At 36.3% G+C, this 14,584-nt stretch overlaps 1 protein-coding gene across 4 annotated transcripts in view; it reads left to right on the plus strand.

Annotated features, from left to right (window-relative positions):
- The window catches only part of Hnf4 (Hepatocyte nuclear factor 4), a 92,138-nt gene that overhangs the window by 34,910 nt on the left and 42,644 nt on the right, over window positions 1–14,584 (plus strand). For 3 of the 4 annotated variants that reach the window (XM_065222059.1, XM_065222058.1, XM_065222057.1), the window contains exons 2-5: window positions 3,081–3,318; window positions 3,384–3,478; window positions 3,836–4,375; window positions 6,380–6,479. In XM_065222059.1, coding sequence (XP_065078131.1) covers window positions 3,081–3,318; window positions 3,384–3,478; window positions 3,836–4,375; window positions 6,380–6,479 — 973 coding nt within the window. Of the gene's footprint in view, window positions 1–2,510; window positions 2,585–3,080; window positions 3,319–3,383; window positions 3,479–3,835; window positions 4,376–6,379; window positions 6,480–14,584 lie in introns of those variants that run through there. The other variant, XM_065222060.1, reaches the window with a different exon arrangement.

The following is a 14,584-nucleotide window of genomic DNA, read 5'->3' on the forward strand; positions in this document are numbered from 1 at the left end:
GTACGTGTGTAACTTTCAAACATACACGCGACGAAAAGACGACGAAAAAATTTATCAATTGTACATCCATTGTAAATAATGGGAGAATAGTGTCTTTGAGGATGGTCTGTGTTTTTGTATTACAAATAACTTTGTAGAACATAGTGTAGTTCTAGAAATTTACACGACTTTGACAAAGTTGTTTAAAATAAGTTTTTGTCAAAGTGGTACCAGTGGTTGAAAATGTAAATTTCGTGTGCTTAATTGTTAGCGTAGTGGTTTTTGATTTTAACAAACATTGTTCTAGTCTATCTCAAATTGCTAAATAGTTGATACATACTACGGTCAATCGACTAGTAAGTCAAGCTATTGTTTGGCAATCTTTGAAAGAAGATACTGAGAATTAAACCACACATGATGGGCAAGACACGTGCGTCTGAGGAAGTTTGCGAAACACAATTTACGGCATCCTGTAGGATTTAACCTATATATCCCATTAAGTATACCGGTGCATTATCAATTATGCAACGGGTATCGACAATGTACATGAAATACTCGGTTAATGACGTATAAGAAATCAAATCCATCACCCACACACAGTACCATACTTAATTCGCAAACGTTTTACACACCCGCCTCCTGATGATGATGTGTTCCTGTACCGCTCTATTCAATTTTCCATTATGTCTATGGGAAATCAGTTGAGGAACACATGTCACCGGGGGCACCGTATTGAGATTGTACGACCTTCATCCAGATGTCCCGGATTGCAATACATATATCGTTGATGCTGGGAAAATACGGTGATGTGAAGCGTGTCGTTTGGGAGAAATTCCCTTGGGCCTCGATATGTACACAGGTGTTCCAAGCAGGGTTACTTCAACTCACTTGCTATAAAAATGCAATTTTGAAATCATGAGATGGTATAGCGATAATTAGTACTTGGAAGAGGACGTGAAGTATGTGGTTGACACATACAATCTGTCAATATTGCTTTCAGTGCGTCACAATCAGCGATTTTACGGCTCGTGAGTGCTCACTCTGAGTGAACGCTCACGAATAATAAGATCGCTTATTGTGACGCTCTGAAAGCGAAATTGACAGGTTTTATGAGTCAAGCACATGCTTTACAACCTTTTCTCGTTACTTACAAGTACCGTAAAACGGGGTATCTTCGATAATGCGGGTAACTTTGATAGTATAATATAAAAATTAAATTTACTCGCTGCGCTTGTTCCAAATTGGAAACATTGGTTCCATATTGTAGCTTAGGGTATTTCCGTTGATATCGTGTTTAGTTTTTATATAGTATGTGCTACATATCTTACAAACATATTTAAAAACTATTTTCGTGTTTCTGGTCTGTTTGAAAAAGCACTCAAACCATCACTTATTAAATGTATTTCCGATATAGCCATCACAAATTCAATGCTGTATTCATATTGCTTATGATGTTTTCTGATTATATACGCATTCAAAATTTCATATTTAAAGAACTACAATGTTTGAGTTTCACTCATTTTTTTTCTACATTCATCGAGCATTATCAAAGTAACCCCAAATCAAAACACTGAAGTTCGGTAGCAAAACTTTAAAAAATGTACAAATGCTTTAATTCCCATTAAACAAATAAACTTTTGGATCCTCAGTACTTGTTTTAAAAATATAAAATTTGGAAAACATTTATTGCTGTAAACAATATTTAGAATATATGTACTTTAAAAAAACTATCAATGTTACCCCGTTTTACGGTACAACATATCATTATATCATCTTATGATTGCATTATTCCGAAACATATGTTTTATAGCAAGTGAGTGGAAGCAACCCTGGTCCCTGGGGGCGACCCCGGCGTAGTGGTTAACATCCATACCTCTCACGCCAAAGTCACGAGTTCAAATCTCACCCTCGGACAAGTCACGAATGACCCACGAGTGTTAAAGTGACTATAATTAAAAAAATAAAAAAAAATAATATAATAATAACCCTGGTCCCAAGTAACACTTATCATGCAAGTATGTTGAGTAAACTCGTTTACAACCTAATCATGTTATGTGATGGTTATGTAAACTGTTATAGAACTTGTGTGTTGCTTGTGGTTTGGGGTTTATATATGGACGCAGCATTTCCTCAATCGAAAAGGAAACAAACATTTGATTTTCCTTTGTAAGATGGAAGGGTATCGGATGAATTCCTGCCCCAAGTGGAAAGATCGGAAGCAGCCACTTCAACAACAAAAGTAAGAAGAAAATCAACAACGGAATGAAGAAGAGAGCAGTACCAGTTAAGCTGGTGAAGGGACTAAAGCTGCATCGCCAAACTACAAAGAGGGGGATGGATGTGACGTATCCGAATTCCGAGAAGAACAATGGAGAGGAAGCATGCGATGCTTTGAAACAGCAGCCGTCTGTTTTCAAATACAAGAATGCTACGAATTATTACTACAAAGTTATGATAACTATACAGAGAAGAAGCGGATAAAGGACGAAGAGGAGGCTAATCGGCGGGCACTGTTGAAGAAAAAACAAGGAGTTGAAGGAAGAAGCAAGAAAGTTGAGGGCACGGCAGAAACCGAAAGCCAAGCTCATGTCGCCTCTCAGGAAGAGTAAGAAGAATTTATATACAATGTTCCTCATTAATACTTTGATTGTAATTATTTATACAATTATGTACTGGTTCTCGGTTCCGTGGAATCCTTTTGGACATTTGAGCCTTCACAAATAAACTAATTAAAAAAAAACAGCACACATCAATCTGTAATTTCTGCAATCCCGCCGGTTGCCGTCAATGTTTTTGCAAACTTTCTCATACACACGTGTCCTGCTCATCGTGTGTGCTTTGCTTCTCAGTATCTTCTTTCCAAAATAACCATACAATATTGATATTTTGAACTCATTGACCACCCTATACATCAACATATAGGCAGAAATAAAAGGAAAAACAATCCCGAAGACAAAACTAACCAGAAACTAATCGTTCAGGTGCAAACAAAATGCGGATTTGGAACCAAACGTGGTTTCAAACTGTTTATAACATTAAGATAAAAATTATACTTGCATATAAAAACTATAACATTAGAAATATTCCTTTAATCTCTTCAGATCATGATGCAAATGATTCCCTGTCCCCAACTCATACCAACGAGTCCAGATTCACCCCAGAGCAATCTGTGGACAGCAATAAGAACTACAGTCAAGAAAATAGCCAAAGCAGTGCAAATAACCTATGTACCATATGTAGCGATCGGGCAACCGGAAAACATTACGGAGCTGCATCTTGTGATGGCTGTAAAGGATTCTTTCGGCGCAGTGTCCGCAAGAACCATTCATATACTTGCAGGTTAGTTCCCGATTGAATACTGAGTAATATGTTTGAATATTTCAATTGATTTTATTTTATTTCAGATTTTCCCGTAACTGTGTCGTTGACAAAGACAAGCGTAATCAGTGTAGATATTGTAGGCTAAGGAAATGCTTCAAAGCTGGAATGAAAAAAGAAGGTGAGTAAAAATTAGGATGCCAATGGATCAATGAAAATGCTGCGACTTTGACAGAACTGTGCTGTGGTTAACCCAGTATTTTACATTTGATCGTCCATATACAGTAGCGCCAAAAGGATGCTGTGGTGGGTTCAAAACTTGACCATCTAAATTGATCAATTAGAAACTTTAGGGTTACGCACGGCTTAAGCAGAAGATATTCTATTCCAAGTACGGGTTTTTTTTTCTGAAGAAAATTAATCGAGAACCCGTTCAAAAGACTTGCTGTAGAAAGCGAGCCTTGACCCTAACTGCAATAGAGTCTGCCCTGCTTAAGGTGTTCGACACCCTTTATCGTTTTATGTGTTTTTATTTCAGCTGTTCAAAATGAAAGAGACCGGATTAGCTGTAGGCGTCCAAGCCTTGAGGAGGTTGATACATCAAATGGTTTATCAGTGAAGTTTTTGCTCCGTGCAGAAAATTTTAGTCGCCATTTTGGCGCAGCATTAGATGATGCAAACGATGGTGATGGTGATTTATCGAATAAGAGATTTGCTAGTATAAACGACGTATGTGATTCAATGAAGCAACAATTGTTAATTTTGGTCGAGTGGGCTAAATCAATACCAGCGTTTGCTGAACTACAGCTTGATGATCAAGTGGCATTACTGAGAGCCCATGCAGGAGAACACTTGCTATTGGGTCTATCGAGACGATCAATGCATCTGGATGAAATGCTTTTGTTAGGAAACAACTGTATCATAACGAAACAATGCCCGGATTCGAAAGTGGCACCGAATCTCGATATATCTAAAATAGGGGCAAGGATCATCGATGAACTCGTCAGTGCCATAAAAGATATAAAACTCGATGATTCAGAGTTAGCATGTGTCAAAGCTTTAGTTTTCTTCGATCCAAGTATGTATATCGCATTATTTTTTAAATATTATCTACAATCCCAGGTATCAATAATCTACAGCATTCTTGGTTTTGCTCATTAATGACTTTGCACTCAGTTGACGAAATGTAAATTTTCCAGATTTTCTTGATGCAATCAATAGAATATAAAACTCATACTTGCATCATTCTTCGAATGTATGACAGACTTGGTTAAACCTTTTTCGGTACCTCAAAACAGGGTATCTTTGATAATGCGGGTAACTTTGATAGTATAATATAAAAATTAAATTTACTCGCTGCGCTTGTTCCAAATTGGAAACATTGGTTCCATATTGTAGCTTACACACTTAATCTAGCTCGGTAAAATCTCCAACAGCCGATTACCTCGGCATTTACTTTTGCTGATATCTCTGCAAAATATCTGTTTGTTAGCTGATATCTCAGCAAAATATTATTTGTTAGCTGAGTCTCGGCAATTGTTTAACTGAATCTCAGCAAAATAAATTGCAGAATTACTCGGCTGTTGGAATCTCGGCGAAAATTTTTAAGTGTGTAGGGTATTTCCGTTGATATCGTGTATAGTTTTTATATAGTATGTGTTACATATCTTACAAACATATTTAAAAACCATTTTCGTTTTTCTGGTCTGTTTGAAAAAGCACTCAAACCATCACTTATTAAATGTATTTCCGATATAACCATCACAAATTCAATGCTGTATTCATATTGCTTATGATGTTTTCTGATTATATACGCATTCAAAATTTCATATTTAAAGAACTACAATGTTTGAGTTTCACTCATTTTTTTTCTACATTCATCGAGCATTATCAAAGTAACCCCAAATCAAAACACTGAAGTTCGGTAGCAAAACTTTAAAAAATGTACAAATGCTTTAATTCCCATTAAACAAATTTCTAGCGAATACACTTTTGGATCCTCAGTACTTGTTTTAAAAATATAACATTTGGAAAACATTTATTGCTGTAAACAATATTTAGAATATACTTTAAAAAACTATCAATGTTACCCCGTTTTACGGTACCTATTTTTCTCAAAACAAATTTCAAATCACTTTCAGTCTTTAAAAAATCGAATGAAAAAAAAAATGATCAAGTTTTGCCAACGTGATGTATCCAAGTAGTCAACAAAGCCGCTAATTGCGTTTTTGCAAGGTGGATATATAACTAATATAAAAATTGGAAACTTTACACTAACCTTATACTACAAATATGGCGAATAGTGGACAGTTATCGGGCTTGTCGGTTACTTGGGGAGCTTATATTATTTGGAAGCTTTAAATCTAGTTTCTGAGTGTGTAAACTTAATAATACGTAAATATATTAAATATTTGTTGATATGCATTAAGGCGTTTCTTATTTCTGTGTTAATATAATGTGCGACTCTAGTTGACACACAACGATCTTCCGAGCCGCAACCTGTCTAACTCGCATGCTTCACTAAGAATAATCTTCATGGTTATTTCAGGAATACTTTCAGCAGATCTGAATAGTATCTATCCTTAGCCACATGTGAAAAGGGCATACAAGCTTTTTGTAAACAAACGTTTGTGGGCCCTTTTCTCGCCAACTGAGGGTCGCCTACGCAAAACAACAATATCATCGGGAAGGGGAATGCTTCTCCTACCCGTTAATCTTGATGGTTTGCGTTGGTGTCATGTGGGTGGCGAGGAAAGGGCATAAGAAGGTTTGTTTACAAAAAGCTTGTATGCCCTTTTCACATGTTGTTCTTGATATGCGCTAAAAAAAATAGTAAACATATTTATTGCTGAATGTATGCGGCTACATGCTGTTATATAAAGCTTATTTTCGGCTTAATGAATTTTCGTTACTAAAATGCGCTTTTGGAAAGAACAATGTTAAACATGCTGATGCATAAACTTAGATCGTAAGGATTCTATTGATTGATATAAAAAAATACGAATACGTGTGATGCCCCATATACCACCTAAATAAGAAAATAATATGCGGATAAAGGTATTAAATCTCATTTTTCTTGCAGCAGTGAGAGGCCTCAACCAACCCCAAAAGATTAAGGCTTTACGGCATCAAGTTTTGAACAACCTTGAAGATTACGTTTCTGATAAGCAATATGACTCTCGGTAAGTACCTTTTTAGATCGTAATGATCGTACACATTTACATTCAACAATCAGTGCTTTAAGAAATATATATATGCCTGCATTTGTATGAACACAAATCAGCAACAATTGAAACAATTTTGAAAGCACGTTAAATAATTAACCACATTACAATTAGCAAATTATGTTTATCGTTCCCTCCCCTTGGCTAGTTTTTGCACCTTGTTGCTGGTGGGCGGGCTTAATTTCATGCTTTTTAGTGGAGTGTTGGAGACGGTAGGTTTATGGCCGGCGTTGCTGGCCCATGCCGCGATAGAATGGCACCATGGGCAGGCAATGGGGATTACTAAGCTTCCCCTCTCTGATAAACCACTGCATGAGAGAACCAAAGATCTAGTCTAGCAGTGATAGTATCACACTTGTTACACTTGTTACTTGTTACTGTCACACTTGTTACTTGTTACTGATTGAGAGCCGCGTCGTAGTACGCTTACGTATAGGCACTGACGTTGGGTGCGATACTGGCGGGTTTTGCCGCAAATCACTCTTATTTTTTTTAAACGCAGATGGATTTATTTGGGTTTGCAAGGGAATTATACTATTGAAATATTTCAGAAAGTGCCCAACAGTGCTCCTTCTATTTGCGTGACAACCTTTCATTGTTGTTTTCATTTCACTCAGGGAACGTTAAACACCATTTTTGTACATGGTATTGTAACTAATCTTATATGTGCTTCATTTTGATTTGGGACAAGTGTTTGAACTATGACTCGGGATTTCCACTGTGGTGTGCTTCTATTGTGACATACCCATATGTATTTTTGTGGTGTGACATAGTGGAAACGTGAGAGCGTAATTGGAACATTTACCCTATACTATATACAATTTAAAATTAGCTAGGAAACTAACTTCAAAGTGAAGCATTTTAGTCACTTGAAGGTGTCACCTGGGACGAACAAAGATATAATTAATATATGTCAAAGCCAGAAGTACTTGAAACACGTTAAATTTTAGTTTAAAAGCATGGGTTATGATTGTGTAGGTAGATTAGAGATTTTAGTTATTTATTATTTTATACTTTCAAAGTGTTTTTATGTTACTTCATACGCGAAGTTAACGATTTTCAGAGTTGGTTGGAAATGCTAACATGAAGCTTTAGTGTGATGATTTATTAGCTAGAGAATGATCTTTAGAAGAGGGTAGGTGGATAGTTCCGTTAGAGTACGGCAGTATGAAAATTGAATAGAAGTTGAAAATGAGTGAAGGGCCATTAATGCGACAGTTTTTTCAAGATAGACGCACATTTTTGCCTAACCCGTACGATGTACGCGGAGACTTGAAGTATGTCTCCAAGTCCACAGGCAAAAATGTGCGTCCCTCTTATTGCTCATAAACTGACTGCGGCTGTGGAATAGTTCTAGCGACGTTTTCATCACTACCTAAAGCCCCACGTTGCGAGAGCATTTCCAGTCGATGGTGTGTTATAATGCAGTTCTTCTTTACCCAACTATTGTGTTGCTCCTCTCGTCATGACCAACGTGATCATCTCAGAGAGAAAGCAGTAGGGTGATTGTTGCGTACTGTACCATCATCAGCATTGTTGACGGCTATTTGATAAATAATCAAAAAGTGGTAAGTTAAAATCATAGTGGAGCCAAGGATCATGAGAGGTAATTGTCAATAATTCATTAATTAGTAGAAATCTCGATAGCTTTTTCAAAGGGACGGCTTTTGTGGGCAGTGCATTTGATTGTCGATTTGATGTAGCTGGTGCCTCGCCCACGCGTGCTAGCGCTACCATCAGATAGGGGAAATTTTCCTCTGATACGTCCCTTTGAAAAAGTAATCGAGAAATAACCTATAATTGATATTACTATTTTTATATATCAATGAAATTAGTCATGACAGAGTAACAGAACGAGTTTAAAAACAGATGGGGAAGGACAATTTACACAAGTTGACACAATACACAAGACAAGTTGGGGTTAATACACAAGACAAAAAGACAAAATAAGTGACGACAGAAGACAAGACTGGGACAAAAATCAATCTTTTAAAAAAACAAGAATGTGCAATTATATTATCAAAGTGCTTTCCCAGATCATATTTCGCCGTTTATCGCCGCTAGCATGCAGATTTGTGGGAAGTTATCAAGCCGATTTTTTGGACGGGCGATCGAGAACGGACCAAATCTTTACGTTGCGGCAGATCCTCCAAAAGTGTCGTGAATTTAAAGTCCCTACCCGAACAGAGAATGAAAACAAAATGAAAACTAAGTTTGATATTTTGATATAAGCGTTCGTGATAACATATTTTGCCTACCGTGTGGTCGAGTTAACAGTAATCATAACAAAAATGAGATCTGAATGGTATATGAAGGATATTAAAAAGATAACAAATTATGTTTTCTTGATAACAAATCCATGTATGCGTTTTGATATTAGTAATTTCGTTAATAATAAACAAAATAAGTATTTAATATGTTATTATAACTATGGTAGGAAAACAGAAAAAAAAAAAAAAACTAAATTAGTTATTATTTTGATATCATGATATCAAATTTGGTAATCTGAATGTTTTGAAATCATTTGGTTGTGAATGGTGCGATATTAAAGTACAGAACTGGAAATAATCATCCAGTGGTACCCATTACAAGAAAGTATATAATGAATCACTTTTGTCATTATAGACAAATAACAAAAGTTAAAATATGACGAACGATTGAAGTTTATTAGATATAATAGCATAGAAATAGACGATGTGAAGTTTTTAAGTTTAGAGTTTCGTTTTCATGACGAATTCTAGTGGAATTATATCAATATAGGAATAGGACACACGAATTGTGTAAAAAATTAGTCCACGATGACTGATAAATTCCTTCGCATCGAACATATTTTAACAGACAATGACGATATTTATTTTATTGGGAGAGAACTGATAATTAATAAAATTTATGACAACATATTTAAATATGAGCTTAGAAACCGACTAAGTCTACGAAAGTTAAATTGCAATATTCGACAATGAATTAGTATAAGTATTACTGGACGCAATCAACTATATATCGATTTGTAAATTCAATTCACAGGCAGATTAATATCAATAAATGTTGTAAAACAACACTGTATGAACCATAATTGTCTTTGTGATGTTCATAAAGAAACCTGATTGACTCGTAAGAAGAAAAAATAAAAATATATGTAGATTTCAGTGATAAGTGTGGATGCGTTTTTTTTTATAAAATATCAAATTTTGTTTTAAATAATATTTTTAGAAATATCAAAACAAAATCAAATTATGAATTCAACCGAAATAAATAAATTAATTTTTTTTGATAGTATTTTGATATCCGACTTTGCTCGGGTACGCACCACCTATTCATCGATTTCAAGGCCGCTTGTGATACTATTGACCGTGAAGAGCTATAGAAGATTATGGACGAGAACGGTTTTCCCGAGAAGCTGACCAGACTGATCAGGGCTACGATAGATGGTGTACAGTGCTACGTGAAGATATCAGGTGCGTTATCGGACTCGTTTGAAACTCGCAAAGGACTTCGACAAGGCGATGGTCTTTCCTGCCCCCTGTTCAACATTGCGCTAGAAGGTGTTATGCTGGAAGTGACTTTCTATCTTGAAGAGTTTTAAAAATTAATTTAACATTTTGGTGGTAAACACACACACAAACAGTATGTGTGCCACTCGTTCCTGCCACAATGCACTGCTTAGGGCTGATACTTGCAAACTTTGAAAAAACTATTTTAGTTGCGGGATATTGATCCTTGAAAATGGCATAAACTTCTTGCAAATTACACAATTCTAATCTTCGTTGTATATAAACCTTACCATCAACATTTTTTTGTAATAACATAGTCGCGTTTTCCTGGACAGGCTCGGCTTATTTCGTCACTGGTATAGAAATCACGCACGAGTGATAAAGTTTCTTCTGCTAAAGACGCCCTGCTCAGCTTTCTTCCTGGTGTCGTCATTATCCCCTTGTTCTCCTGTAGTGTTTTGGTCCGATCCGCCATATATTAAACACCAAATTCCTTCGTTATTTTATATGCTGACCAGCTTCTAGGTAAAGTCGTGAAAATGCGATACTTCTCATTATTATCATGAGTTTCTAGAAACTTTTCCTTGAGTTGCTGAATGATTTCATCATCGTTTGTAGTAGGCACACTGTCAGTACTTCTGATCGATTGTAAACTGGGTTCTTCTATAGTGACTCTGTGAATGAAGTTAAAAAAAAAACATATTTGACATTACTGTAAACACTACACTACATTCGAGCCTGACGTTACAAGGTTTTCAGAATGCTATAATGTGACGTTATGCTCGTTTGACTCATGGCTACCAATGTAAATACATTTTTTAAATAAAATATTCTCATTCCGCATCGTGCTCTTTTGCCGTGCGGATCTATTTGCTTTTTGCTGAAGGAAGTGTTACTACTACCTAAAGCTACAACAAATTTAAACAGCACTTTTCAGTGCTCAGCCTGTAAAATGTCTACCTTGTTTAATTCTTATTCCTCTTCGATCCTTGTTTGGACCCTACCCGTGGTAATCCTTCTTGGATATCGATTTGGAAAATCCTCTTCGATCCTTCAGATTCTTATAGTAATCTGCTTGGAAGTCGATTTGGATAAAAATTTACTGCCGCCATGGTGCCTAAACGCAAAAGAAAAGGGCAAACTCTTGATCCCCCTTCTGATGAAATTAATTTGAGTAATCAATTTGAGTAATCAATTTGATTTGCTCACGGATGATAAGAATGATCCATCATCCAAGAAAAATTCTAGTAAACTTTCCCGGCTTAATGCCACGAAGGAAAAGATTCCCCCTATTGTGATGACCACTTCCGATTTCCATGCTCTTCGCATGGAACTTTTGAACTTCGTGAAAGTTAAGTTTTCACTACAAATTGGACGTCGGGTTGAGAAGCAGCACAAATGTTTTACTTACGACACCAAAACTGAACGTGTGTTCAAGGTTGCCATGAAAGGACTGCCCAGTGGTGAATCCCTGGATCAGATCAAAGATGAACTGGCAAAATTACTTGGAGTTGTACCACTCCAAGTAATCAAAATGAAAATGAAATCCCGTTCTGGCGATTCGCGCAACGGGATTCCTAATGATTTTTATTTAGTTCACTTCAAGTCTAGTGAACTAAACAACCTTAAGAAAAAGCTAGCCTTATGCTCCATGTCCGAGTGAAGTGGGAACACTTGAGGAAGACTGGAGGAAATTTCCAAAACCTCACCCAGTGCCGTAAGTGCCAGAGATGGGGTCACGGAACTAAAAATTGCTACATGCCAGCTAAATGCATGAATTGTGGTGATTCCTCTAACACAAAGGACGACTGTCCTGTGAAGGAAGATCCTAAGAAATTTAAATGTTCAAATTGTGGTGAAAACCACAATTCCAATTTTTGGGAATGTAAGACTCGCGATCCTACAATCTCGTTCTAAAGGGCCACCCATATTAGATCCGTTTACGTTGCGTTGACGTAAATTTGATAGTTAGACAATAGATTTAGCTGTCACTTTACCGCAACGCGTCCGATCCGGATCTAATGTGCGTGGGCCTTAAGCGACAGGTAGGAAACGCTCCATGTTTCGGACCAGGTACAAATTAATCTGCTGTTAACAACGGTCAGCGAGGAACAAATTCTACATTCCTACCCGTAGGTACAAATATCACCCCTGCTTCAAATTTTTCATCTATACCTACTCCCCTCGCTGCTAACAATGTTCAGCGAGTTAATGGAGCTACCTATGCTGCTATTGCATCGGGTAGAAATCAAAATACTAACCAACGTAATTCTAACGGAAATTTTGAAAATTTTGACGTAGGAAGCATTACTGCCTCTAAAATGGATTTTTTCAGAAATCATTAATTGACATGATTTCTGATATGCTTAAATCTAACTCCATATTTGATGCTATTCAAACTGGAGTAAAATTTGCAAACAATATTGTCATGACTTTAAAATTCAGTAATGGATTTTATAGCATTAAATAGTTTAAATTGGAATGCTCGATCTCTTAAAGATAATGAAGACGAGCTATTTAACTTTTTGAGAGTTCATAACGTGCATATTGCCGTTATAACTGAAACGTTCCTTAAACCTGACCATAAGGTTTAGAAGGACTTCCCACCGAAGCACCGCTCATCGAATAATGCTCAAAGCAATTCCAATGGTAATATTCTGTTTGACGATTGTTCTGCAGGTTATTGCACTATTCAATATCCAAAAAGCCCAACATGCTTTTCTTCTGCAAGAAATCCCTCAACTATTGATTTGGACTTAACTGATTCATGTCGACTTTGTAGCCAATTGGTTACTCATGCTGACTTCGGTTCTGATCACCTTCCAGTAACTTTTGAAATATCCCAAGAAATAATTTGTAATCCCAACAGCTCTTCTTTCAATTACCGTAGAGCTGATTGGGAGCATTATCGAATATATATGTAATATAACTTCGATTCAAACATTCCATTTCCAACCAAAGATGAAATTAATTATGCTCTTGAATCTCTGACTACTTCTATAGTTAAACCAAGAGCTGCATCAGTACCAAAATGCGAGGTTAAATTCGATTAAATTATAATAGACGACGATCTTCAACTCTTGATCCGTATTAAAACTGTCCGTAGGAGACAATATCAAAGAACACGCGATCCTACCATGAAAGTTATCTGGCGGGATTTGCAAAATCAAATAAAAAAGCGATTATCTGCCCTGAGGAACAAAACTTTTGAAAATAATGTTTCTAAATTAGACCCGAGTTCCAAACCCTTTTGGAAACTCACAAAATTTTTGAAAAAGCATCAGAAGCCTATTCCAGCGCTTAAAGAAGGTGGTAAAATTTTGATGACAAATTTAGAAAAAGCTCAGAAACTTGCTGAGCATCTCGAGTTTCCATAATTTCAGTTTGGGTCTTACTAGTCCTACTGAGAATAAGGTTGCTCGGGATTATCTGAATATTTTCTCTCGGGAAAATATTTTCGATGATTCCTGGGGGACTGATTTGGATGAAGTAAGATCTATAACTAAAAAGTTTCATAATATGAAAGCTCCAGGTGATGATGGAATTTTCTATATCCTCATAAAAAAAAACTCCCAGAGAGTACCTTGTCTTTCTTGGTAAAATTATTGAACAGATGTTTCCATTTGGCATACTTTCCTGATAAATGAAAAAATGCAAAAGTTGTTCCAATGTTGAATCCGGATAAAAATCCAGCTGACGCTTCTAGCTACCGTCCAATAAGTTTGCTTTCTTCAATAAGTAAACTTTTTGAAAAGATAATTTTAAATAGAATCAATACGAACTCAATTATTGCAGATGAGCAGTTTGGATTTCGCCATGAGCATTCAACTACTCATCAACTCTTAAGAGTTTCCAATTTAATTCGTTGAAACAAATCTGACGGCCACTCAACTGGAGTTGCTCTTCTAGACATAGAAAAAGCATTCGACAGTGTTTGGCATGAAGGTTTGATTGCTAAATTGAAAAAGTTTAATTTTCCACTCTATATTATGAAATTAGTTCAAAATTATTTAACTGACAGAACTATGCAAACTTCCAAATCTAATCGACTAACCGTTAGAGCAGGAGTTCCTCAGGGTAGCATTCTTGGGCCTATATTGTATAACATTTTCACTTCGGACCTCCCTGATTTGCCTCAGGGTTGCCACAAATCTTTGTTCGCTGATGACACAGGCATTTCCGCAAAAGGAAGAAGTCTTCGTGTTATTTTCAGCAGGCTGCAGACAAGTTTAGATATTTTCTCTTCTTATTTACAAAAAGGCAAGATTTCTCCCAACGCTTCCAAAATTCAACTTATAATATTTCCACATAAGCCTAGAACTTTCTTTTTGAAACCTAGTAGTAGTCACATAGTCGCTTTGAACGGAGTTCCAATTTCCTGGTCAAACCAAGTGAAATATCTTGGATTAATACTTGACCAAAAATTAACTTTTAAAGATCACATTGAGGGCATTCAAGCCAAATGTAACAAATATATCAAATGTTTGTATCCTCTTATAAACCGGAAATCCAAACCTTGCCTGACGAATAAACTTCTAATATTTAAACAAGTTTTTAGACCGGCCATGCTTT

This window comes from Ochlerotatus camptorhynchus, unplaced genomic scaffold (genome assembly GCF_037179485.1).
Source record: "Ochlerotatus camptorhynchus isolate MF236.1 unplaced genomic scaffold, CSIRO-AGI_Acam_v1.1 ptg000155l, whole genome shotgun sequence".
NCBI classification, from domain to species: Eukaryota; Metazoa; Arthropoda; class Insecta; order Diptera; family Culicidae; genus Ochlerotatus; species Ochlerotatus camptorhynchus.